Source organism: Montipora foliosa, chromosome 11 (genome assembly GCF_036669935.1).
Source record: "Montipora foliosa isolate CH-2021 chromosome 11, ASM3666993v2, whole genome shotgun sequence".
Taxonomy (NCBI): Eukaryota; Metazoa; Cnidaria; class Anthozoa; order Scleractinia; family Acroporidae; genus Montipora; species Montipora foliosa.
In genome coordinates, this window is record NC_090879.1 from 24,329,822 (window position 1) to 24,357,353 (window position 27,532).

The 27,532-nt window shown below is 40.5% G+C and overlaps 3 protein-coding genes across 7 annotated transcripts in view; 2 read left to right on the forward strand and 1 right to left on the reverse strand.

Annotated features, from left to right (window-relative positions):
- Window positions 1-12,346, forward strand: part of LOC137977474 (uncharacterized) — a 25,906-nt gene extending 13,560 nt beyond the window's left edge. The window contains exons 9-18 of one of the 2 annotated variants that reach the window (XM_068824701.1): window positions 100-141; window positions 1,971-2,048; window positions 3,156-3,239; window positions 3,924-3,977; window positions 4,258-4,308; window positions 4,861-4,905; window positions 9,620-9,685; window positions 10,664-10,729; window positions 10,903-10,935; window positions 12,028-12,346. In XM_068824701.1, the coding sequence (XP_068680802.1) occupies window positions 100-141; window positions 1,971-2,048; window positions 3,156-3,239; window positions 3,924-3,977; window positions 4,258-4,308; window positions 4,861-4,905; window positions 9,620-9,685; window positions 10,664-10,729; window positions 10,903-10,935; window positions 12,028-12,050 (542 nt within the window). In that variant the 3' untranslated portion in view covers window positions 12,051-12,346. The remainder of the gene's footprint in view (window positions 1-99; window positions 142-1,970; window positions 2,049-3,155; window positions 3,240-3,923; window positions 3,978-4,257; window positions 4,309-4,860; window positions 4,906-9,619; window positions 9,686-10,663; window positions 10,730-10,902; window positions 10,936-12,027) is intronic. The other variant, XM_068824702.1, reaches the window with a different exon arrangement.
- Window positions 12,347-12,487: 141 nt separating this feature from the next.
- Window positions 12,488-18,995, reverse strand: LOC137977473 (protein Son-like). The gene is made up of 3 exons (XM_068824700.1): window positions 18,756-18,995; window positions 16,813-17,804; window positions 12,488-14,075 (listed from the first exon to the last, which is right to left on the reverse strand). The coding sequence occupies exons 1-3, from the start codon at window positions 18,850-18,852 to the stop codon at window positions 13,119-13,121; spliced, it is 2,046 nt and encodes a 681-aa protein (XP_068680801.1). The 5' UTR covers window positions 18,853-18,995; the 3' UTR covers window positions 12,488-13,118.
- Window positions 18,996-25,713: 6,718 nt separating this feature from the next.
- Window positions 25,714-27,532, forward strand: part of LOC137976476 (clustered mitochondria protein homolog) — a 41,046-nt gene continuing 39,227 nt past the window's right edge. For 2 of the 4 annotated variants that reach the window (XM_068823840.1, XM_068823839.1), the window contains exons 1-2: window positions 25,714-25,892; window positions 26,352-26,521. In XM_068823840.1, coding sequence (XP_068679941.1) covers window positions 26,365-26,521 — 157 coding nt within the window. In that variant the 5' untranslated portion in view covers window positions 25,714-25,892; window positions 26,352-26,364. Of the gene's footprint in view, window positions 25,893-26,351; window positions 26,552-27,532 lie in introns of all 4 variants that reach the window. The other 2 variants (XM_068823841.1, XM_068823838.1) reach the window with 2 other exon arrangements.

Genomic DNA, 27,532 nt, shown 5'->3' on the forward strand with positions numbered 1-27,532 from the left:
AACTTGTATTTTGGAATGAGGTCTGGTGTCGAGATTGAGCAAGACCAAGCTGTCAAACTCGTGAGCTTCATATTGGTTTTTTTAAATTTTGTCTCGCAGGTTACACCTATAGAAAGAGCAATGATCAACCTCCATTTGTTGGTAAACTTGTCTTTCTTTTGACAGTTTAAAACCATGCTTGCCCTTCTCTGACCGATTTCGTTTGAATATCTTTTAACTGAGCCTCTTGCTTCTACCCAAAGCGAGATAATTATTTTGACTAATGAAGAGAGGTCCAAACAATGAGATGAACCAATCATGATTTAAAATAGACGCTAGGTGCAGCCGGCAAAGCGCGGGAAACTTCATGCGTGCCTCTCACATTTAGGTTTGCTTTTACATCTAAATGGCGGACCATTAATACTAATACTAATACTAATACTAATACTAACACTAATACTAATACTAATACTAATACTAATACTAATACTAATACTAATACTAATATTAATATTAATATTAATATTAATACTAATACTAATACTAATACTAATACTAATACTAATACTAATACTAATACTAATACTAATACTAATACTAATACTAATACTAATACTAATACTAATACTAATACTAATACTAATACTAATACTAATACTAATACTAATACTAATACTAATACTAATACTAATGCTATGAGTAATAATAAAGGCTTCCTCAAAAAACTGCCCTGCTCGGAACAGCGCTTGCAAGAATCCTGCGGATGATATTAGATTCGCAGACATTTGCAGGAGGAAGAATGTTTGTTGTTCAAGAGGCTACACCTACGCCAGCTTGTTGCTGCGTGGTGCCCTTGTCTGATAGGGAACTGGTTAAAGATGATGAAGATGATGATGACAATGATGATAGTGTTTATAATATTTTATTATATAGATACTGATGAAATACCAGGATTTCTCCTTTTACTAAAAAATCATATCTTCACCGCGCGCAGTGAACGTATCATTTTTATCTTTCACATGTGAGGATATAGCTGTCGTCATGGTAACGAACAGGATTAGCCAATAAAACGCGAGCTTCGTCTTCGATGTACGATACTTTTGTGCTTTAATATAATTCTTCTCTACTTCATTAACATTTTTGTTGCAAATTTTACATTATCATGATTTGTTTTTCATAACTTTCATACCTTGTTTCATGTTACACAACATGCGTGTTTTAGTGGTTGGTGAACACTTTTTCATCATTTCGAAAATGAATAAAACAAGTTGTTTTAAATCTAGACATTTCATCAATGTCTATATAATAAACAGAACATTACATGGCCGCTTGGGGATACGAATTTTATCTTCTCGTGCTGAAAAAATCTCTCACTCGTTCGCTTCGCTCACTCGTGAGAGATACTTTCAGCACTCGAAGATAAAATTCGTATCCCCGCGCGGCCATGTAATATCCTCTATATATTTTTATTTGACGAGGGACTTCTGTTACTCTTTAGAACTCATTATTCAATGCCCTTATCTGCTATCTTACTCCATCAGTCAAATAGGATTGGGTATTTTTTCCATAAAAAAATGAAACAGATCTTTTTAAGGCAAAAGTGATTTGACTAATTGAATTTGGAAAGAAGTTGAACTGCCCTCTTCTTCCATCTCTCTACTCCTGTACCAGCCTGTATAAGCTGTTTTCGTATACAGAGGGTTGCATAAATCAGAGGGCGGTGACAGCTAAAGTGACGGTGGACAGAGAGACGGATGAGAAACCTATTCGGCCCTAATCTTGGACGGGTCTCTTTCATTACGCTTTAATCTTTCCACTTTTCATTGAGTCATCTGGGTTATTGAATGTTCTTATTTCATTCCCTGAAAAAGTGGATGAAAAGACAACAATTTCAATTTTACCAATGTAATTCTAATTTCCAACTTGTTCGTGATATTTAACTTTGAGATTCTTCGAAATAAATATCAGTCAATTATTTATATCTTTTTCAGATTATTACGGTGATAATCACAGGAGGGTTCCACAATATTCCGACCACTCAGACATTTTGACGAGGCTTTATTCTGGGTGTAAGTTAGAAAACACCTTAATCATTTGAACAAGAAGTGTGCACACCTCAATTTTAATTCTAATCAAAAGATAGAATAAATTATAAAACTCTGGAAAAATTGAACGGAAAGCAACAAAATAATATTGCATTTAACTATAGAAACTAGTTTTTTGTTCAATATGGCGGTTCAAACCGCATGTACCCAAAATCCACGTGAACCAGACGCATATCTGCGTGAACTCGGTCTTTCCTCGGATGTCTCGGATCGTCAAATGAAAAACAAAGAAAAAGAAATAAAGCAGAGATGTCGGCTGAATTATCATGTATCATTTAGGTTAGAGTGACGTCAATGATTCTCGTAGCCTGCGTAGCATGGCGGTTTTTTGTCGAGCCGGGCGCACGAGCGGCGAAGCCGCGAGGAAAATACTGCCCCAATCTCCTCGCGGTTTTTCTGCCCTCGCCCGCCTTTATTACTTAGGAACCAAAACCGCCATGCTACGCAGGCTATGATTCTCGTTATGTTCACACATTTAAAAGTGATCTCTCGTAAAGTTCGAAGACCCACCCGTTCCGAAAACGCTCGACAGCTTTTAGTGTGGGTCTACCGCGAATGGTGTGTGCATTTGTATGTGATCTGAGCGTATTAAACTCCATATTCGTGCTTACTTTTGAACAACGCCATTTTTGCTCCATGCCACGAATGCACGTTGGAATAAACTTCGCGCATGCGCTATAAAAGATGAATCAGCCTGAATCAGCCATTGCACAACCACGCCTCGTATGCGCTGTCGTATGCTTCACAAGTCGTATGCGCTTTGGTTGACTTTGCCCATGCGCTTTACGAGCTTGAGTGCGATATGTGACTGACTGCAAAAAAAAAAAAAACCCTAGGGCGTTTCTCCTGAAAGCCCAAGTGAAAAAACACATTTGAACGAATGATAATAGCAGTTTTCGAGGAAACAGGCTAGACTAACAAATTTATCATGATGGCAACCTGTCTGAAAACGATACGGTGAACTGCCACTTGTTAAAGATGGCAGAAGAGAATATTCTTATGTTGTTAAATGTATTTGACTCGGAACTGCACCATTTGTAACTCTTTGCTTACTTTGTTGGTACTTTATAGATCAGAGAGACCGGAACGGAATCCGTGAAGGGTTTTTACCAAGTCCCGACGTTAATTATGAGGTTTTAAGAAGAGAAAATTCAGGTTGAAATTACATAAAAATTATTCTTCGCATACACTTAACATTTTCTTCATTTAACACTGGAAGTCCAAACAATCACTATGAACGAAATGCGGTCGTTTTTCAAACAAACAGTCGGTAATATATGGAGTCAATTTGAAAACCTCGTTATTTCGGGTCCTACTTCATTACTGTTCCTTGTTTTTTCCACCTTAATCAATGGACCAAACTCAGACGAATTGCCGGGCGTAACTTATAACAAAGCAGCTCAAAAAAAAGAGTATATTTGTCATTTTTTTAATAGAGTGGTTTTCAATTGAGAATCAAAGACCAAAGACCAAAGAGACCAAAGACCAAAGTAATTACTTTGACCAATCACAGGAGAGGCAAATAACGCAATGAACCAATCCAAATTCGTAGCATCAATTCCATGTAACTTGCTCAAAGCGCAGGAAAAATCGCGCGTGCAAGTCGCGTTTTATTTTGGTTTTCCTTGTTATTGGTTGATAAAAACTGGCGCGAGGTTTTTTAACCAATCACCAAGCGACAGTCATTTGAAAACTGCTCTAAAACACAGCTATTCTCACTTTTGACCTTTTGAATCAACACCCCAATTGCTTTTAAACTTCCCGCAAAGGACAAATTGACTATAAATTAGAGTGCAAATCTCATTTTGGACATAAATGACATTTTGCCCTTTCTTTTAGGCACTTCTAAATTCGAACATGTGCCGGGATATTCTACTGGAAACTGGGTACAAGGTAAGACGTTGTCTTTCGTTGGAAAATGAAAAAATATTAATTATAAGAATAAGAATAAGAATTTGATATCTCTGTACAGTGTCTCCAATTTTGTGCCCCAGCGCTAGAAGACACTTAAATAAAGTTTATGATCAGTTACGATTATAAGTAATCGGTGACAGTTCGGGATATTTCTCAAAATCGAGCTTGCGTCTAATTAGGGTTATCTCTGGATGTACTTTTACGATTTTTGTTAAAGAATCTTGAATTGTTCCTAATTTTACATTCTTTTTTTAAACAGAATCCAAGGCTGTGAAGGTACCTGATATAGTGCCTCTTCCAGTTAAAGCAGGTAAGTCTAGAACCTCTTCAAAATTGGGGAGTTTAAACATTGACAACGCCTACGTCAGCAAAAACGTTATTCCAAAAAATGACTTCACGTTATCACAAGTATTTCGCGATTTTTCCGTCTTGTTCACCTTGTACCATACGGGTAAACTATCCTGTAACTAGATGGATACGAACGGTTTTAAAGTAAAAAATAGAAGAAGAAAGGTCTACTTTTAGACTTATCATAATCGTCTCAAGCCTACCCAAATGTTAATGGACTCCAGTGCTTTGGTGGCTAGAGAGGAGAGTCTGGAGACCACATTATGGCTTTTAGTGAGAGAAGAAACCCGGGATACCCGCAGATTACTCCAGCGAAAAAAGTCTCGGAGCAGAGTAAAGTTAGCACACAAACTTAACACAAATAAGACGTTTGGGGGAAGGCAGCGCTACGATAACCCTGCGTTCCTCCCCTCCGATTTATAGTCAGTATTCTCGTTATCTTTAGTTAGTATCATCTTCATAATCTATTGATACTATTTTTTTATTACTTCTTTTGCTTTTCCTTCTATCGCAGATACTGAAGTTCGTTCCTACCACGACCTACAAATGCAGTCTAATGGTAAGGAGATCGATATAGACCTGTTATCATCCAAGAGTAGTCATGTGACAAAAGGAATTAATATCAGGATGTAATAAGGATTGAAAAACAATGTATACAGCTGCAAACTGGAAATCCGTTAGCTGGTTAGCATGGGTATTCGTTTAAGATGATACGCCTGTATTCGTTCAGTCGGTTATTCCCGTAAGGAAGGCTCAACAATAGGTCTCTAGGTCATTTTTTTCGGAGATCAGCCAGCCAGTCAACACTGGCCAAATCATGACTGTATACCCCAGTGGATACGACTAGCATAAAAAAAAAGAGGCCAATAGTTTATCGTCCTCTGAGTGCGGAGATGATATCAAATGACCTAGCCATGGCCCTCACAAAAAAGCTGGCATCGGAAAGTTGAGGTTATTGTATTACTTTCTCTGGTTTTAAAAAATCTGGATTGACAAACCCACGAAAAACCAATGTTCACGCACTTGACTAGCCTGCGCTCGCAGACGTATATCCGGTTGTCGCTTCTCTCTTACTTTTCGGGCGGAGAGAAGCGACAACCGGAAATACGTCTGCGTGCGCAGGCTAGCACTTGACATATTTAGCCTCTCATTCACATAAAACTGCAGGCTGCGACTTGGCTTATCATATAAACAAGAACACTTTCTCTCTATCCAAGTTTTGAGAAGTTGTTCGAGCTAAACAGCTATGGGCCTGATTACATGGTGAGTTTCAACCCGAACTGAAATTTCGTTCTGCTCACCAGTTTGTTGCGATTACATGCTCTATCTCAGCCCGGGTGCAAAACGCAAATTTCAATGGGAAAATTTACTGAGGTACGAAAACACGATCCATGCGCATGCCCAGGTTCCTTTTCCAGCCCGGGCTGAAAAAATCCTAGCCCGGTTTCTGAAACCGGGCTAGGATTTTTTCAGCCCGGGTACCTTCTCCATGTAATCGCCACATTCATTTCAAGAGGATTTCTTTCAGAACCCAGGTTGAAATTCGCCATGTAATCGGGTCCTAAGTTCATTTGAGCTAAACTCAATTTATTATAAGTTTCTTTGGTTTTTTTTTCAAAACGCAAACTACAGCTAAATCTCGGCATCGACAACCGGCAATTCAGTTAAGAGCATCGTCATGTGGTTGGTATTAGGGAGCGTTAGCAACGGCAACGAGAACGTCGCCGTTAAATGTGAATTCGCGTTACTGTAATCGCTTCGCGACTATTCCAAGCATTTTAACACGGCAAAGGTGTGGCAAACAAGAGCGAAAGTAGTATGAACGGCGCTCAATTTAGGGAAGAAAGTGAAATTTTATCCTTGAGCGCTGACGTTCTCCCTAAAACCTCAAATTTTGTCTTTTCATGTTGTTGTTTTGCTGACGACAACGAAAAGACAAAAATGAAAAGATGCACGTGCAGAGCGTGCAATGCTATTGCTTTTGCGCACTAAATATGCAAATTTGTGACGTTCACGTTGCCGTCGCCGTTGGCGTTTATAAAGCTCCCTAATTAACGACAACGCCACAAAGCAAGAATATCATTGGCTAAAAAAGGAAAAATACTCGTGCTGCACGTGTAGCACAAATTTCCGTGCATTTTTTTGCCAACAACGACAACGACAACGACAACGTGAGTTTAAAACAATGCACCATTCATTTTTTATTTTTACTTTACATGTGTAAAAGCGTTCGTACCCATGCATGCACAGGATAGCTTCAACATTCGCTTCATCATTTGTTTCAACATCCGTTCGGTTTTCTTGAAAAGCGATCGATGTTAAAACCATTTTAACTTGACTTCGAGGACTGCGAGGGTATGATATTGAGGTGAAGTTAGTGCGGACTCGCCTGCGCTGGTTGGGACCACAGGTAACCCAGGCTCACTGTGTGCGTCACGCAGGTATTAAAATATAGAGAACATATGAGGCGAAGTTTAGGTCTGAAAATTTGCTAGAAAATGGTAATAAAAATCGATAAAACTTACCATGTGGTGATTTGTTGTTGTCTTTAATACGTACACGAAGTTTCGGGGAAAATGGTCCCCGTTCACCTTCCTTCATAATATAGTGACAAGGTAGGAGACGGAAGCCAGCGTCGGGACTCCGATCGACCCAAAACAAGCACGATTTTTTCCGCGAAAATCAAATCCAGTTGCTAAATAAACACGCCAGGTTCGTGGAATAGGAATTTCTCTAAACCATGAATCCACCGTAGCATTTCCAGGTAGCAACGCGGAGCCACCAGACTCCGTAAAACTTGTAAGTTAACCTGCTAAAATGGCGGCCAGAAAGCGTGGTACTCACGAAGTGCCCAATTCAAAATGGCACTGAACTCTGGACGCCTGGTGACGAGTATAATAAGTCTCCCTCGAGGGAGGGGAGTCCCAAATTGCAAAAAACAAAACTCACTGAGCAATTTGGGACTCCCCTCCCTCGAGGGAGACTTATTATACTCGTCACCAGGCGTCCAGAGTTCAGTGCCATTTTGAATTGGGCACTTCGTGAGTACCACGCTTTCTGGCCGCCATTTTAGCAGGTTAACTTACAAGTTTTACGGAGTCTGGTGGCTCCGCGTTGCTACCTGGAGATGCTTCAGTGGATTCATGGTTTAGAGAAATTCCTATTCCACGAACCTGGCGTGTTTATTTAGCGACTGGATTTGATTTTCGTGGAAAAAATCGTGCTTGTTTTGGGTCGATCGGAGTCCCGACGCTGGCTTCCGTCTCCTACCTTGTCACTACATTATGAAGGAAGGTGAACGGGGGCCATTTTCCCCGAAACTTTGTGTACGTATTAAAGACAACAACAGCTCACCACATGGTAAGTTTTATCGATTTTTATTACCATTTTCTAGCAAATTTTCAGACCTAAACTTCGCCTCATATGTTCTCTATATTTTAATACCTACGTGACGCACACAGTGCGCCTGGGTTACCTGTGGTTGGGACATGTTTGTCGAATGGAAGAAGACAGGCCGGTAAAAGAGCTCCTATACTGTGAGTTGACCCACGGCTCTCGACCAGTAGGCCGGCCTAAGCTCCATTTCAAGGACACCTGTAAAAGTGCTTTGAAGTGCGGCCATATCTTGGATCAATGGTCTTCAACAACCGTGAGCAACAACCAGGCGATCTGGTGGCGTAATTCGGAGGACTGGGGAGAAAATTTTTAACGCCGTATCCCCAACCGCGCGAGGCCTTGAATGTTATTTCCGAACTTGAATGTTCATTCAGTACCAGGATATGTGGGAGACATGGAATGATCTGTTGAGTTTTGGCGATGGAAACACTGCAAGAAATAGACGAATTTCGATATATTAAAATTCAGTCCAAAACAAAAGGCATCATCGCGAGGCTCTGGGGAATAAACTCATACAAACCCTTATATTTATTCCCCAGAGCCTCGAGATGATATATTTTGTTTTCGACTGAATTTTAATATATCGAAATTTTGGTCTATTTGGAAGCAAAACCTAAGATCGCGCGCGGTTGTGGGATACGGCGTTAAAATTTGTCTTCCCAGTCCTCCAAATTACGTCACCAAATCACCTGGAGAGCCGAATGGAGGAGACTCACAAGGGTAGTCTGCGACGCATACAATTTGAAGAGGGTTCGGGAGTATGAGAAGAGAAGGGCTCGACTCAGAGCGGAACAGGGAACTTACGCTGTGGACATACCCGTGTCCGGGTTATAGGTTAGGCGTATATATAACTTGACTTCAACAACCTTTCAACATTTTTCGTTTTAGAACGTTGAATGACGTTTAAGCCGTTTGCCCTACTCTTTCAACATTGTTGAGTATGCGCCTGCGCACTAATTCGTCTCGCAATGACGTATCCATGTTTATATCCATAGTAACAACCGCGGCTGCAGCCTGGGACTGAATACCAGGCCTCTCGTGAGGCTTTGTTGAATTAATTGTTTGATGATGTTTTGAAACCGTTTTCTCACCCCAACAGTCAACAAAATCGAACGGATGCTGAAGCAAATGTTGAAGACTTTTTCCCGGGGATTAAGTTGTATTTTGGAGCCAGGTGACGTTATCGTTGCGTGCGCATTAGGGAACTTAAGCAACGACAACGGCGACGGCAACGAGAACGTCACAAATTTGCATATTTATTAGGCAAAAACAATAGCTTTGCACGCCCTGCACGTGTGTTTTTCACTTTTGTCCATTTCACTGCCGTCGTCAGCAAAACAAAACGTGAAACAGCCAAATTTGAGGTTTTATGGACAACGTCATTACTTGAGGATAAATTTTCATTTTCTGCCCTAAATTGGACGCCGTTCCTACCAGCGTCATTTTTGAGGAACTACCAAACCGCCGTCATATTAAAAAAGTTGAAATATTAACGAAGCGATTACAATAACGCGAATTTATATTTTGAGATGACGTTCTCGTTGCCGTCGCCGTCGTCGTTGCTTAAGTTCCCTATTTTTGAGACGCGGACGGCATCCGGAAGTCAGCTGTTTCCCCTTTTAACGTGTCGTCAAACAACCACGTTTATATTGCTAAGTATATTTTCTCCATTAGAGATGATTAGTATAAAAATCTGGGAGACACCACTGTTCTGGCACGCTAAATGCTCTCTTCCGGTTGCCGTCCGCGTCTTAAAAACGCGCGTGCTTAAGTTCCCTAATTAAACTCCCTTTTGTGCGCGGCAACACCAAAACGGATTGTCACTGTAAAGATTGTTAAGGTTTCTCTTTAAAAATGCCGAGATTTCTTATTTGCAGGTTTGACAGATGTTGAAAAAAGAAAGCGATATTTGATGGACCTTTTGGCAGAGCGGTTAAAATCAAGTAAGAATCTTTCATTGAAAATTAGCATTTGAGAGGAACAGGGAGGGCAGAGTGGTTGAAAGGTTTCCTTGAGTGGTTTTTCTCAAAGTGCTCTGAAAAAGAACTAACATTAAAACTTTAGTTGCCTCGATTTAAAGTCTTCCAAATAATAGAGGACTTATTCTCGGATTTAGAAGGTTCAGTCTACCTTTAATAATGTGATTATTTTATAAAATAACAAAACAACTTAAGGCCTGACCAAACGCTCGCAACATTTCAACGCAACATTGTTGCATGATGTTGCGACACGTGTTGAATGGAGTGGCCAAGCGCACGCAACATATCGTAACAGGGGGCCAAACGTACGCAACATGTTGTGCCCAACAATGTTTGCAAGATGTTGCGTTGAAATGTTGCGAGCGTTTGGCCAGGCCTTAAATTAGCTCCGATGCTGTTTTCAACAACTTCGTGCGAGACCTCTCGCAGAGCATGGATCGAATGCGTGCAAAAAAGGCGCAGCATGAAGATATTAGGGAGCTTACGAAACAAGGACGGCGACGGCAACGAGAACTTCATTTTAAAATACGAGTTCGCGTTATTTGTATCACTACGAAACTATTTCTTGTCGTTTCGGGTTAAAAATGTGTAGTAACTATCGAGGAATTAAACTGGTATGAGTGAGTTGGAAGCGTAGAGAGAGAACTGAAAATTCATCGTCATGTGCTAACGTCCTCTACAGAACCTTGAATTTGGTCATTTCACGTCGTCATTTAGGAGATGACGGCAAAGAAATGTACTAAAATGTAAAACGCACGTGCAGAGCGTGCAGAGCCATTGTTTTTGCTCACTAAACCTATTGTTTTGTAGCGTCGTCGTTGCCGTCGGCGTCGTCGTTTCGTAAGCTCCCTAATATTTCCGAATTTAGGCCGGATCAGGGTCCTGTCTTATTGGGCCTGCCTTTTTTGAAGGAGTTTTAACTTAAGGTTATCCTTTATTCAGGAGTGAACGAAGCTCACAAACGCGGCCTTAAAGTTCCGGACAATATCATGGATTTTCTTTGGAACTGTAAGTATATTTCTGTTGACTCAGTAGAAAGACAATAAACACAACAGGAAAGTTGCAGAACGGGGGGAGGGGTGGTTGGTTTGCACTTGTTGTTCTTCAAGCCTTAACCTTGCGGGATAAACTTCTACTTCATAGAAACCTTTATAACTTATTCAGTTAATTATTCTTTCTAGATGAATCTCGTCGCGGAATGAGTGTAAAAGCCGGTAAGTTTCTCTATCACTTATGTATGTCAGCTTTGCGTTCGTACAAAAGGAGGGACCACCATGTAACACGATTGGCTTCAGCTGAGGTCCTCTCGCTCTTTGTTACTCTTATAGCCTGCGCAGCTTGTGAGATCGCTCGCCCGCGAGAAACTTGAAAACTCCACTACGGGCCCATGATGAAAGCTGCGAAAACGTGGAGAGAACGGCAAGGAAAAGCTTCAAAAATTTAAACCGACTTTGATGCTTTTTTTCTGGCCTCTCCGCCGCGCTTAGTTCCGCCGACACGTTTTGCCTCGCGCGCAAAACGGTTCTATCAGTTGCGCAGGCTCTTTTTCGCTTTTTTCAACAAGGATGAAAACGAGAGAAACTGGGCTCGAGGTTGAGTGGCTCGCGGGTTTCGGGGTAAAACTTTTTTCGGGAGACAAACCAATTGGGCCTTGAGCCAATAAATTCACACTAAGGAAAGGCGTCTTGGGAAATTCAACAGATCGCGCGCTCGTCTCTTATCGTCACATGTCGTATTACAAACAAAACTAAGAATGACACAATTGAAATGACACTAGAGCGATTTTCAATTGAGTGTCGAAAGTAATTAGCGAATTGCCTTGGTTTTGCATTACTTCACTCAGTGATTGGTTCTCGCGCCACTTTTTCAACCAAACAAAAGTAAAACCAAAACTAATCGTGGCTCGCACGTGCACATTTTCCCGCGCTTTGTATCGGATACGTGTAATCTCGTAGCGTTTTGATTGGTGTACTGGATTGTCTCCGTCCTTTTTGATTGGCCAAAGTAGTTTTTTTTTTTGGTTTTACGACAGTCGATTGAAAGTCGCTCTATAAACAAGTTGATTATGAAAGAGCTGTATTTGTACGTAATCTATTACGCAACAGAGGTAATGAGATTGACGTGTTTGATTAATAAAGTGTGGGCTGATTTTTTTTATTTCGGTCATCTCCGAAAATTAATTATCTCATTTTACCGACTGAATAAAGCAAAATTTGTCCCTCTAGCTTCAATATAAAACATTGTCTAGATAAATGCGAGGATCTTTTCCCCGTGTCATAAAAGCATTTCTTATCATTTTGTTCCAGATAAATCTCTTTACAGCCATTGAAGAGTTGGTCCTTAGCAACATGAACAGCTGTCCTATGACGTAACATGATAAGGAGTAAATTTAGAATAAATTTGCAAAGTTCTTGTACAGTGCATCAGTCCTGCGTGTCTTTTGACTTCCAGTGACGACACAACTTGAAGATTTGGTATAGCCGCTTGGTTTTAAGTTATAGCTGGTACAAATTAGAATTTTATCATGTAAAGAGCAAGACGTTGTTGCTTGGATAATTGAAAAAAATTACATCTTCGAGATTGATTACCTTTTGATACGGAATAAAAAAGTGCTCTTTTTATCAACAGCTGCTTTGATTGATTTAAGAAAATTAGATGTGAAAAAGCCGGACTGTTGCAAACTTTAAAATTAAGCCCACATTTACTTTGAGCTGAAAATATTTAGCAGATTTCGTAGCCGTATGATTATGCGGCAGATTTTACAGTGATGACTCCTCACATGTTATGGCTGAAAGTGGAATGTGTTTTTAAATAATAATAGAACAATTTTTAAATCTTTTTGATCGCCGATTTTCGCAATCACTCCGAAACCAAACGGATATAGATCTCTTTAGCTTGCACGTTTTGTTTTCCCATTTCAGATCACGTGATGTTCTCAAGGAAAATTTTCTTTTGTTTTTCATAAGTTATGCGTACATATACACGTGCATAAGACGACATTTGAAAGAAACTTTTCCCTAAATGTACAAGCTAAAGCGGTCAATTGGTGGGTGTAGAATAAGCCTTGGACCATACTCTGCATTGAAATGAGACGAAAAGAGTAAAAATCAGCGAGCCGAGTGGGGAACTGGGGACGGAAAAAAGGGGAGGTTCCGCCGCCTCCTTTCCTTCCCAATTCCTCCTCAACTCGCTTCACCGCGGAGCCTGGTTTCGAGCCAGTTTAGAAACCCTTTTCATACCCCAAATAATCCGCTGACTAAAAGACTTATGATTTGTTCTTTTGTGGCTACTATTGTAGTTTACCATTACGAATGAGTGATGAATGAGACTTCCCAAAAGAACTGTATTCAAGGACACACGAGTGGTATTGCCCTACAAAAGTTTCACGAAAGCTCTCTCACGAGCTCTTCTTTACACCGCCATTACTTTCACCAGTATCAAATGTCTTCTTTGGGTCCAAATTTGGAGGAGTCTTTTCCTGAGGCTCTGGGATGGGAGGTATCTCTTTAATAGGGGGCAGTTCTGGAATAGGCGGAGGTTCGGGTATTGGAGGGGGCTCCGGTGCCGGAACGAGCTCTGGTAATGGGGCTGCCTCAAGGGCGGGCTCTTCCTTTCGGGGCTCAGTCTCCTCTCGTTCTGATATGGCCTGTGGGATTGGTGGTGGCTCGGGAAAACGTTCTGTTCTTTCTAATGAAGGAGGAAAATATTCGGTGATCTTTGGGAAACGAGGATAAGGAACAAACCGCTCGGACAACAAAGACAAGGGAAATTTGGGCAGTCGTTCTGCTTTTGGGAACCTGGGGAAGTGAATGAAATGTGTTATTCTCGGTATGGGCTCTATGGGCTCCGGTTTGTCCAAATATTCGTAGTAAGGTGGAACTTTACGTGATCTTATTGGTTTGTAGTGTGGCCGCCAAAGATGATGACGATGATGAAATAATGAACGTTTTGTTTTCCTTCTGAGCCCTGACCTTAGACTAGCTAAAGAACCGAGACCATCGCCAATTGTTCCTTCTCTTCTAAAATCGTCTTCATTAGCAGCAGATGTTCGACCAGAAATGCGCGATCGCCGAACATTTATTGCATTTTCAAGGGAATCAGGCATTTGATCATAGGAAGGTAGCTCTCCCTCAGACACATCCACGTTAGAGAAATCGTCCTCAAAATTCGATAGGTCGTAATCTTGCGATGGAAAAGAGCTCTCCAAGTTCAGTGCCTCGATTTGATTGATCGTGGACTCTTTTTCCAATATCTCGTCTCTCGTCCCGAACGACATAGTGTAATCATCAAGTAGGTGCTCCAACATACGATGTTCCTTGGCATCCTTGTGTAAGGCTGACCAATTTTCGTGGACCTGAAGATAATATTCAGAAGACAGTATTTCACGTTAACCCATTTCAGAACCCGCGACGAAGCCTCAAGTGTAGTTCCCCATTTGCCGACTGGCACCGAGGAGAAACTGCTTTGAGACTCACACAAAATGAATTCGGTAATTAGGATAAACCGAATGCAAAATGGCGGGCAATTAAATAAACTATCCTTAAATTTCTTGTTCCTTATTAGATTCACTAGGCTCGTTAGCAAGTCCAAAATTAAAAGAATCTTCGCCCCTCGAAGAGGTTAGTGAGCCGTATTAGCATGCATGCAGCAGTTTTGCAATTGACTGCGATCGCGCAGTTTGTTCATGCATTACCAAGCTTTGCAATTGGTTAAAAATCTCGCGCTCAACTCTCCAAGAATCAGAGGCAAAAATAACGAATAATTACTCGCCTTAATTACTATATCACCAGTTAGCCCTAATTGCTTTGCGTTGTAGAGGTTGACTGCGCCTCTTGCAATAAAGCAAAGAGACTATTTTACTTTCGGGAAGCCGTCCTTTAGATTCTAGGACCGCCCGTTTTTATCGAAAATAGTTAGAAAATTTATAACCCAGACGATTAATCGTATTCTTTGTTAACAGTATAGTACAGCACAGTAATTTATTAGACAATCCAAAAATGGCTTTTCATGCCTAATTTACAATCAATAATATTAGGTAATAGAATAGTATAGAATAATTGAATAACAAATAATAAAATATATAATAGCATAGGTTGCTCAGTTACTCTTATTCCCAGCAACCGAACCTTTCTCTGATCGAAAAATGCCAAAACTGCTACGGTGTTATTGACTTGTTTCCCGCCAAAATAGGAAGCTTAAGCACGCAAATTTTTGCAACGCGGACGGTCCCCGGAAGAGACCATCTCGTGTGCCAGAACAGTAGTATCTCCCAGGTTTTTGTGTTAATCATACTTAGCAATGTAAATGTGCTTGTGTGAATGCAAATTAAAAGAGAAAACGGCTCACTTCCGGTTGTCGTCAGCGTCTCAAAAACGCGCGTGCTTAAAAGCCGCGGCTACACGAGCGATTTTTTTCTCGCGCCAGTGATGCGATTTTCTTTCAAATTTTGTCGCGTCGCCAGTGCGAGATGAAAATCGCAAGTGTAGCCACCCTTGAACTAGCCACGCGCCAGCTGAAAAAATCGCAAGAAAAAAGTCGCCAGACTTGAAACTTTCGCGACAAAATCGCAGAGATAGTTGCCCGTGTAGCCACCCGGCAACTTTTTGCCCGCGTTTGCGACGCGACTAAAGAGTATTGAGCCAATAAAATTAAAGAGGGAATGTTTGTTTATAGTACCCAGGTCTCTTGAAGTGTACGATTTGCGCAGCCTTCAATTTGTCACCAAAGTTTGTCACAAGTGTAGCCACCCTTGCGCGCAGGCGACGTGACAAAATTTGAAAAAAATCGCTCGTGTAGCCGCCGCTACGCTCCCTAATGACGCTGGTTTTCGCGCGCTCACTGTTGTTCTATGAGAAAATTTCGTACTTGTAGTCGTTTTCGTCTTAGAATCTAAAGCTTTGTAATACCGTGCAGCACAGATCAAGGAACCCGAAAACTGATTTGTCTTTATCAGACCTGGTTGATAAGGTAAAAATACCACAGTAAGAAGATTAAATATAGTTTCAGTTTCGAGCGTTACCCAGCTAGAAGGACGGGCTAGCGCTGTGACGAAAGGGCAGCGCTCGAAACGTCACTAATTCTACCTTTTCACGGTGGCAATCAGCCGTTTATCTGCTCAATTTATAAAACCAAATTTTCGTGTTTTACTTGTTCACCGACGCAGTACCACAGCTTCTCTAGGAACGAAGGCCTTCATTCAGATCAGGGAGTTAAAGAAATCTCGACGACTAAGGCGACAAAAACGTCAGTTCAAACTATTAGTTTGAGCTATCCTGAGTGTTCCACGATGTTTCCCCCTTGTTTATGTTGTACAATGTGGGCAAAGTAAAGTATGCTAATTAAGAAATAGAGGACGTTTTCCGTGTTTCCATAGCCTCATGGAAACAAAAATGCGTGGGACACGTGCAGCACGATCATTTTTTCCTCTTTTAACCAATAATATTACTGCTTTTTGGCGTCGTCGTTTCTTAAACTCCCTATCAATAGGGAGTTCCGGCTACGGCAACGCCATAAAGCAATAATATCATTGGTTTAGAGATAATAAATGGGTCGTTCTGCACGTGTGGCACGCCTTTTTGTAAATTTCTTTCCCGTCCTCTGCAAAACAACAACGCGAAACAAACAAATTTAATTAAGGTTTTGGCGACAATGGTTGAGGTCGCATTACGGAGTTAACACTAGTGTTAAATCAAGTTATATTGTTCAGTGTTCCCCTAGGGATTCAAAACACCAGAGAGCTGACACTAGAGTAGTGTCGACACTAGTGTTACACTGTGTTTCTAAGATGTGCTCGCAACCATTCTCTGTGTTTACTTCAAAAACCCTTTCAGTCGTACCAATCCAGTTATAGGATATTTTGCTAATATTGTACAACGAGAACAAGATGAAATAATCGAAAAGTTCTTAATTAAGGCATCGCAAAGCTTTATTTTGAAGTGACGTTCTCGTTGCCGTAGCCGTTGTAATTTCTTTTATTCCCTAATGAACCACTGACCGAACGATTGACGAACTAGCCACAGCACCACCGGGAATTCCTATAGATTTTTTATCATAAATCAAATCACATTTAAATCATTTTATACCGAGCTCACCTTGCCTCTTGTCCGTTTATCTTGATCCCAGTTTTTAAATTTTAAGGTCTTGGCTTTCCGAGGGTGCTTAAAATGTGGTCTTTTATGATGAGCGCTTTTAACTCGGCCTTTTCTTAGCACGTACTTTAAGGCTCCGTCATTGTCATTCGCTCTGTTAAGGCGCGCTTGAAATATGTCCAGTTTCCTTGGGATTTTCCTCCTTTTGGAAGGCACTGGATCTCCTAAGATTGATATGAGCCTTCTTGGGTCAATCGGCTCTTCCCTGTTTGTTGCGACACCGGTGGGTCGGTACAAAGGATCCGAATATAGCAATGTTTTTCTCTGAAGGACTTTAGACGTCTCATCTGGAAGGTCAACTGTGCGCTTTTTTTCCGCCATGGAATCCCTGGTGGTGCTTTCTGGTGGAGGGTGGGGAATGAAATCACGGGATGTTTGTCCCCTGGGATATACGCCCGTATCTAACGCTAGAGAATATTTACCACTGTTATTTGACGACTCGATATGAGGGCGGGTTCCACCGATCACTTTTGCCGCCATTTGTTTGCTATTACTCTTGTCCAGTGCCATGCTGTTGTTGGAAGAAGAACGCTTGCGCACGTGTTTGACCATCTCCGCTTTCCTCTTCTTCGTGGGTATTTCAACCTTGAGAGACATACGTCTCTCTAAATTCTGAGTTTTCGTTTTTCCAGTTTTCGCTCTCGCAATCAAATGATGTGTCTTTAAACCAATCGGTTTTAACATGGATTCACTGAAATAATTGACTGAGTCTTTACACCTTCTGTTTCTGGCAGGCCGTTCTGTGCTGGATTTTTTTACGCCTGTCTCCTGAGTAGCTCTTTGCGGTGTTGTATCTTTTGTTGGTCCATTTAAGTCGTAAAAGATCAGCTTTTCCCTCAGCTCTGTGAACATCTTTGACTTTTTTAGGCTCTCTGAATCTGGATGAGGGATAGGATTTGCAGACGTTTGATACATATTCCTTTTGACATTATGACCTGTAAAATAAGATGAATTCCATTTATCCAGTTTACATATTTTGATACCTGTTTACGCTAGACTGCACCTAGACTCTTGCAGGGGCAAAGAAAACCAAACAGACACGTTAACACGTCATTAATTTATTTCTTTTGTATGTTGCTTGAGCTTAAAACTGCGTCACAAGTGAAGAGCAGGCTTAAGGCAAAAACGTTAAACCGCACGCACAAAGCGTGCAAAGTCATGTTTCCATCATCACTACGTACCTGCGCGAGGAAAACTACGTCATCTAACTGTTTTTTGGTTTTGTTGGGCATTCTTGTTGTCAAGTCCCCTAACAGTGTTTACATTGCGAACTTGTTTGGTTTTTTTTTTCTTTAAGTAAACATGTTCTTTGCTAGTCTTTTAAAAAATATCAAAGAAACTCGAAGGACATATGATCTTTTGGGTACGGGTTCTGTCCGTTTGTTTCTCTTTGAGCGTGAATGCCTGAAAACAAAAAGATGCCTTGATTTAGGGCAAGCTACGTGTCTCTAATCCAAGGATTCTTGTGTCGCTTGTTCAAACACAAAAGATTTTTTGGTCTATGAGTGAATTGCTTTGAGGCAATGACTAGCGGGTGGGGAAACTTACTTTTTAGCTTTTGTCGATATGCTATGCGACCGGAAAGGACTTCCAATTCAACACCTGTTCGAACATCATGTGATATTTTGCTCTCTTGTCGCTATTTGTCAAGGATGAAAAACTGAAATTCATTTTAAAACAATTAATACCTAACAATAAATTTATCCTCTGGGAAACTGTTGTGATTGTTTTTACACAAATCATGGCTCCCCATTGGTTGAAATGAAGACCATACCATAACTGACTGATTTAAAATTCATTTTGTCTTCCAACGGTCGAAGATAATTAAGAGATTTAGGTCTTATAACAACATTGAATATATTACAGTAGCAAATTAGGCACCTTACCCTCGACCATTATGAGTAAAACAAGTAGAAAAATATGTCTTGTGATTAACTTCCAACTTCGCAGACGTAATGTTGGTACGATGGATGCGTGAAGCATTTTTCACGGTGAAAAGGCAGGTTTGTCCAAAAAGGAGGCGACAAGAGCGCTTGGTATGCTTTGTTGTTCAAGTACCAAGGCATAAGCTGTTCTCTCCCATTCAGGGCCGATAAAAATTACCAGGAAGAAACAAACGAAGCCAATATCATCTTCGTAAAGATATCAAGCATGTAGCTAGTGACATTCTAATCTAACGGCATAAATAATAAACGGGAGGCGACGACGTTTTACGCTCGCTGACCTTGAAAATTCTTGTTCAATGAGACAGTTTAATCGAAAAGAAGGTTTGGTTTCCATTGGTTTTATTGCCTCGAGAGGATTCTTTATGTACGCAGTCCGTGGAGCGTATGCGTGACGACATTTGTGCCCTGGACGTTTCCTTTTGTCAGAAACCAGCCCATCAGACCCGTTAGTTTGCAAAGAAAATGCAACAATTTGAAGGAAAAACGAAACAAAAAAGTATGGTGACACAGTATAACACCAACTGTGTTTCGGCCTTGCTGGGCCTCGCATGGCAATCCCTCGCAATCCTCGAAGTATATTAATTTGAAGGCGTTGAAGAGTTAATAGGGAGCTTAAGCAACGACAACGGCGGCGGCAACGAGAACGCCACAAATTTGCATATTTAGTGGGTAAAAACAATAGCTGTGCACGCCCTGCACGTGCGTTTTTCACTTTTGTCCATTTCGTTGCCGTCGTCAGCAAAACAACAACGTGAAATAGCCAAGTTTTTGGTTTTATGAAGAACGTCATCACTTGAGGATAAATTTTCATTTTCTCTCCTAAAATGGAGTGCCGTTCCGACTGGTGTCATCTTTGAGGAATTACCACACCCTTGTCATATTAAAAACGTTGAAATAGTCACGAAGCGATTAAAATAACGCAAATTTATATTTTGAGATGACGTTCTCGTTAAGGTCGCCGTTGTCGTTGCTTAAGCTCCCTAATCTTTCAAATGCCTGGTCTGGCCGGTCAGTTCTGTCAAATAGAAAGCGTCCTAAAATAAAGATCGTGTGACATGATTGCGATCGTGATCGTGATCGTGTGATTAGCTTACGCACGAGCGTTTCAAGTGAAGCTATGATCTTCGCAGTTTTGAACGCAATTTTTTGCAATTGCGTAGAGAAGCCTGAAAAATTTCAGGACTTCAACGGGGTTTGAACCCTTGACCTCGCGATACCGGTGCGACGCTCTAACCAACTGAGCTCAGTGGAGCTGGTCATTTGTGGGTTCTAATGTTCCCGTGAGGAATGAATCAATGATGAAATCAATGATGAATCAAAGATGAAGGCACGAGAGGCGTGGACGGCAATCGGAAGTGATCTGTTTTCCCTTTTAACTTCTCTTCACACAACCACATTTACATTGCAAAGTATCTTTTCTCCATTAGAGATGATTAGTTTAACAATCTGGGGCCGGTTGCTCGAAGCCTGGTTAGCGCTAACCGTTGGTTAAGAGGTATCAAAACCTATAGGTTTCCATGGCATTTAACGCTGGTTAGGGCTATGATCGCCGGAAATACGTCTGCGTTCGCAGGCTACCCGAGCCTGGGAGACACCACTGTCCTGGCACTCGAAATGTTTTCTTCCGGTTGACGTCCGCGTCTCAAAAACACGACGAAAAAGATTAATTAACCTGAAGTTGGAATTTTAAATGACGTTTTCGTTACCGTCGCGTCGCAGATCTTAAACTCCCTGTTGCTTCCTATCAAATCCCGTTGCGAGCGCACGTTTGCGGGATTTGTTTTTTTGGTATGTATAAAGTTCATTTTAAAGGCCTACTTATAATGGTGTAGAATATTACTTAAATTTTACCTGAACACCATTTAGTTAAACGCAGAGGGGATTTCACGTGCTGTCCGTCCTCATATTGTTTACGTTGCTAACTTGTTTTGAAGGGGAACGAAAAAAAACCTTTTTTTGCCATCGTTCTTAGCAAGATCATTTTTCTGATAAACGTACCACTTGTACAAGACACTATCGACTAACTGCAAACGGTTCGAAGAAAAGCGAGGATCAGAACATGTACATTGTGACCGTAACACCAAATAGTAATGTCACGAAATGGTAATGAGACTCTAGTACGAACTTGTACGGAGTTTCTTTCGAGTTCCTCACATCAAAAAGCATCACATGAAACAATTTTGGCATGTTGTGATACAGTTGGGACACAAAGTTAACTTTACGCACTTAATTTTTTGGAATATTTTCTAGGACATTGAATTGAAAAGTGCGTCCGTATGTATGTGTGAGGCAGGCGTGAAAAATTGTCCTAGATGGGTGGGTGACATGGGTGAGAGTTGGCAGGTACACTTTTTTTATTGCACCGAGTATCAAGTATTTATGCAATCTCGTACCCAGAGTCCTCGGGCTTCTTGGTCAGCGGGTGAGCGCCCGGAGAGACTGGGATAATCGACTCCATTTTCCCAGAAAACGTGGGTTCCGGTCTTATTACGTATGCTTGAATTTAACCGGAAACAGAAAAGAGAAAACCGTAAACAGTAGAAATGGCGGGTTGAAAGTGTTCGAGAAACAAGAATTTTAGCCTTACACACAAAGAAACTGGAGAAATGATCATTGGTTGCTGTAAGAGCAAGTGAAGATGAAACCTCTGGCGCTTTCGGTAATATTTTTAGTGTTTCAGCGTACATTCCATCGTTCAGAATGCCATCGTGCAAGCAACACTATCGACAAATTTTCGTGGAAACGACACAAATGTTCTCTTCTACTACGATTTGATGTTTCCGTAATTCTGAATGGTTTGGACAAGACCTTATTCCACGGATTTCTCCTCAAAGAGACTGATATAATGTTTTCCCACGGTACTTTTGCAACAGCACCAGTAATCAGTTTTTAGCAGCGTGGGAAAATTCCTGTACGGTATAAGACGTAATTCAAACCTCGTGGTTTTTAATTTTGTGATTTATATATTTCTTAGGTAGAAAAACACAAACAGCACTGAAACTAGTTTTAGATTTTGAATCTCCCTTCAAATTCTGGGGCTTCCGAATTACTTACAGTACCTACTTCCTGTCGGACTGCCATTGATACTCAAGCGGCCAATCAAAAATATAGTTCAAGGCCATTATCCCAGAGGATCCCAGAGTCTCTCCGGGCGCTCACCCGCTGACCAAGAAGCCCGAGGACTCTGGGTACGAGATTGGTATTTATGAGTCAATGAATCAATGAGTCAATGAGTCATGAGTCAATGAGTCAGTGAGTTAGTGCAGTTACCCTAACCCATAAAATGAAAGCTAAAATTTCAGTGAGTGCTTAGGCCTAATCAATAAATTATTGCTATATTGACTGTGAGTCTCATTGACTCATGACTCATGATTCATTGTCTCATTGACCATTTGACTCATAAATCATGGGACGTCTATGACCAGACTTAAATCTTTTTTCATTCGGTCCGGTCATTTTATCTCCCAAACAATCCGCTTCAAGAAAAGGCTGGAAAAACGTTGAAAACGTAACATCCGTACCCACCCCATGCCAACTCGTTTTTACACCCAAGCCTTGCATACGGAACCCGCGCCCGCAGTGCGCGCGGCAGTCAAAACCGTGCTATCCTGTCAATCATTTGCCCTTTCACCGGTAACAGTGCATTTCGATTGTGCGTAAATGGCATTGCTGTCGATCTACCCCGTCGAAAGGATGCGACCAAAGTCTTTATTCGCGAGGTTAACACAAATAAATACATTATCAATACGGTTTTGCCGTCTTCTTACACTTGATTCGAAAATATCAGCCTGAATTCGTCTTAGAATAGTTAGAAGAAACACAAATAACAGCCAAAGCACAACAGCTTACGTTCGAATTCTGCTCGCGGACAACTCATGTTTGTTGACAAAAAAATTGCCATTAAATGGTTTTCTGGCCCTTTATTAATAGCGCTCACGTGAATTTTAAATGGAGTATCGGGAAAGAAAAATTGCCAAGTTGATATTTGTTTCGTGTAAATATACGTTTTTAAGTAGCGAAAATTTGTATAAGCACTACAAAACTTTTATTGACCATTGCTCGAAGGAACACCGTTTATAAGCTGCAAGGAAGTCGCTGATGAATTTTGCACAAAAATCTCGGCCCCTAACACGGGAAAGCCAGACTTGGAAAGTTTTTCAGCAAAGGCTCACTAAGGAAGAGCTTCTAGAGCTTGCCCTCCCACAGGTCGCCAGAAAGGTGCAAACAAGCTGATTCATGTCTGAAAAGAGCAAGATCTAGAATAGACTAGAAGGGGCAGTCAAAATTGTATTTCTTATATTGTGCGAAAATTCATTCAAAACTTTTCCCTCACTCCCAAATAAGAACTTGCTGTGTCTTGCAATTCTACAGTGAATTACTATGAGGCCAATAAGAGAATCAACATCAAAGAGGCACACCCAGGGGTTTTGGGGAAGAAGAGAACATGGCTAATTTGAACTGGGGAACAGAGTAACAATATCAAAATATTTTGGGGAAGGGAAGAAAACCAATTTAAATTTTAGGGATCAAAAAGCTGGGAACAAGTTTGAAAGTAATTCGGGGAACAACCTGGAAACACAAGCAAATATTTAATGGGAACAAGGACCCCTCCCCACAGGAGAGCCTCATCAAATGTTCTGCCTCTTTCATCCAACAGCTCAAACAAGCAATTCCAACAATTTTTGAATGATCGACACGAAAAGAAGACTCTCTTAGAGAAATAAATTATTTATAATAACACTTTAGCATGCCAAACAATGGTACATACATGCATATACATATTTATTAATCCTTTGAGTGAGGGACACTATACAGGATGCTAAAAGGTCAAACGGGTCAGACGGGAGTAAATTAAAGGCTACATAAGAGCCTGACATGGTCAGATGCTTACGAGCACCCTCATGCCCATGTTTGTAAAAAAGCACTTTGAAGTATTCCTTGCAGCTGGTTTAGGCATTGTTTCATCTTTCAACATTGGGCAAAACCAAATCAACTCCATTATCAGAGGGCACTGGGGAAAGAAGCTAGAAGAAAAAACTGGCCTTAATCCAATTCTCCCAAGGTAATCTTTACAGAATAAGATTATTGAAGGAACACTTTTGAACGCCAACCTTAAGCCTTTTAAAACAAGCGCAAACAATACTAAAAGTCTTTAAATTCACAAAATGTGAAACAGCATATTTTAGTCTCATATTCAATTAGATTTGGCTGCAATATATTCCTTAAAAACATGCAGAACTATTTACCATAAAATGTGGAACATTTCCTGCCTATCTAAATATGCCACAAAAGGGCTCCAAAAAGCAACTAGTTAAGTTTTTAGGTAAAGATAGTGTCTCTATGGAGGTCTGAGACAATACCTAAAAATTAAATAATTTGATGTGATCAAGACATCGAATGACCAAGCAATAAACAAACTGCAGCAATGTATGTTAGGTTCACAAAGTGGGAATGAAAAAAAATATTCCTCAACTGATGTTTCAATATGCATTTAATTTTCTATCAACAATTCAAGGGACTGACTTTTCACTGGTATTGATTTACGTTTCCATGATAAGTTTGAAAGTGAATCTGGCAACCACAGTGCCCTATAAAATGGGAAACAGCTTTAACAAACCCTTTAAACTAATATTTTACAAGGGAAACCATTGTTGATGCCCTGCAAAGAACAAAGAATAAATATGTAAAAAGAAGAGTTGGTCTGGAGTTTATCCACAATGGACAGTTAGTGGCCGTATTCAGAACAAACACATCAAGTTTCTTCTCAAGCAACCAGGTGATCAAGGAGCTCTTCAATTTCCAAAGAACAATGGTAGTAAGTGTACCAGTACCTGGGTGAATTCGGGTACCTGGCCTGAAACTGAAACTTGTGGAGCCAAACAACTTGTTGAGCTTAGTACTTAAACTGGGTAGATAATTATGGCTACAATTATTGTCCATTCAACCAACAGTTTCTCCTAATTTTGTGTACCATTCACTTGTTGGTTCCTTAATTAAAAAAATCGCTAATTCAATTAAGGATTCAAGTCCTTTCAAATCATCAAAGTTACTTTGCGACACCAGGAACAAACGAAAAAATACAAGCACTGAAGAACAAACAAATTAACTGCTTAAGAATGCACGACTCCCCTTGAAACAGCAAAACAGGATCCTCGAGTCACTAAAAAGTGCTGCATGCTATGTTTGTAGAGCGATCGCAAGTTGTAATCACTGAAAGAAAACTCCAGATCTGATAGACGATGGTCGTGCAAAACTTGCCAAGCACGTGCAACACCCAACAGGATTGTTTGTTGTTTGGCACAGCAGATGAACGAAAAATTGTTCTCCTCCCCTCACTATTCACCTGAAGTTCGATCATGATGGACACACACAAACAAGAGCTGAAAGAACTTCAAAAGATCAGACGACCAAATGTGATTGACCCAACACTCGTTAGAGCGGCTAAGTTATCGGACATCAAAGTGCTGAACAAACCAAGGGATTTCGTCGTAAAAATGTTCACTCAGCAACGTCTTCTTCTTCTACAGAATAAAGTTGAAAAAGCGATCCTGGTTGTTAATCACATGCTAGCCCATGTCATAAACTGGATAAAGTGGATTGGCAAATTGATTGTCAGAACAATGCGTCATGTTCAAAGAAGCAACGGTCAAGAGAGTCACAAGAGAAGGCTGAGCGAATGTCCACCGATCTAACCAATCAGAATGTAAACAATTGGCGTGACGTCGGATAGCACAAGGATAGCACAGTTTTCCCCGCTCGCTGAATGCTAATTGGTCAGTTTAAATTTCAGTAGCTCCCGCCGTATGCAAGGAGAGGAGGAGGGTATTCGGGGTAAGAAGGATAATTTGTGACGTGTACATACATTATCGTGAGCCGCTGACACACCTCCAGGGTTGCGTAATCACGTTGATCGAGCTGGCGTGGTGAACACGAGGATGAATCAATATACAAACGACTGGAAAAGTTAGATGTTTACACGGATTTAGCTGGAAAATTAGCTATTTCCCGCGTTCGTACCACAGATTATCCAAAAGAGTCATTTCGAGAAGTAAACTGGGGAAGTTGGGCATTCCCAAGGTAAAAATCGTTTCAGTTGCTTCTATATTTCATTCACGGTCTGTTAAAACATATGATCTGATCTGCTCGTGAAAAGTATCCCTTCACTGACTTTCTACGCATGCCAAGGTCAGTCATCGAGCGTGCTATGGCAGTTTGAGAAACGGTTTGCAATTGAAAGCGAGGAAGATTGTCTCTGTTTGTAGTTAAGGCAGAAAGATATTAATATCTGCAAAGTCAAATGCAAATTTTTTCACGTGGACCAAGTGGAAAATTAAACGTAAGCTAAGGTTTATATTTGATTTCGCCGTCACGGCGATTTGCACTTTGGAAGTAATGAACTGATGCAATAATTTCACGTCTAACAGCAGTCATCCCTCCATATTTCTTGAATTTTAGCATTTCTTGAATTTTGTATTTCTCCTAACAGTGGAGGAATGTACATGTAATCGGAGTGTTTGTGTTTTTTTTATTTATTAGTTTGAAAATAACAATGCCCGCTGTGACGCTAGAAGAGAGTAGCGCGACGGAAAGTGGTGGAAAATTAAATTGTCCGCATCTACACGAAACAACTGGTGCAAATCCGCAGATTGAGGAAAGAAAAGATAAGGAAATAAAAGAAAAAGCCACTCAATCGAACGAGACTGCAGGTGGGAAATCAAATTCCATTACATCAATAGGTGAATCAAATTTAAATCTCTTTTAGCTCTTTTGACAGTCAATTAACATATAAGAAGCAAATATATACCGGTACAAAGATTATGTACATACTTCAATTAAACCACATAAAGAGAGTCCGTGAGCTTAATCATGTTCTTTTCCTTCACAAAAAAAGTCCATACATTGACTAATCACCAATATCGTTTTCATTTAAAAAGCCAAAATGTATAGTTTGATGCTTTTTTGTTACTGTAGATTTTCTGGTCAAATTGTTAAAATTCAACGAAATGAATTGATGCTAAGCTTGTGGGAAGTCAAAAATTTGTTTAAGATTTAAGCGGTCTTTGTCAATCAAGAACATTTTCATTTATCAGCAATGACCCTTTTAAGATTATCTTTGCATGAAAATATCATCATGAAATAATAATAAATAAATAATAATTATTGGTTGTACCACAGGCAGCCCAGGCTCTGATGTTAAACATTATAAGGATTTGTATGGGAATCTTAAAACAGTCTCAAGAAAATATTTACATGCATCTTCTCAATGAAGAGCCACACTGTCCTGATGACAGTTGCTTGCTTTCAGTGCTGCTATTTGCCTGATTAAAGGTAATTTGAGTCACTGATTTCTCAGGTTCCCCGGTTGTGACTCAAACCAAAATAAAGGAAAGGCTGGGAAGTAATTTCTAGCTTACCTCACATTTTGCCAATAAAATTACACTTTTCCAATATCAGTCATGCTCAAACTGCAGCAACAGTCACACAAATAAACTTACTTCTCCTTGACCAAGTTTCAAGGTTGAACGAGTATCCATTGTTGCAAACAGTGATGAATATCCAAATGTTCAAAATCCTTCAAGGGGTGCTTGCAACTAATTTGGACATGGCAAGTCAACAATTTAGTCATTTGCTCACATTGTATCAAGGTTCAAGTGATCCAAATATCCAAAATCCTTTAAGGTTTGCTTACAACAAAATTTAATTTGGGCATGGCAAGT

What these genes read in the sequence shown, in the direction of transcription:
- LOC137977473 (XM_068824700.1), bottom strand. Translation starts at nt 18,852, where the DNA reads ATGCTTCACGCATCCATCGTACCAACATTACGTCTGCGAAGTTGGAAG. An exon ending in TTTACTCATAATGGTCGAGG is followed by an intron (nt 17,805 to 18,755) that starts GTAAGGTGCCTA and finishes CTTATTTTACAG; the next exon opens with GTCATAATGTCAAAAGGAAT. An exon ending in ATAAACGGACAAGAGGCAAG is followed by an intron (nt 14,076 to 16,812) that starts GTGAGCTCGGTA and finishes TATTATCTTCAG; the next exon opens with GTCCACGAAAATTGGTCAGC.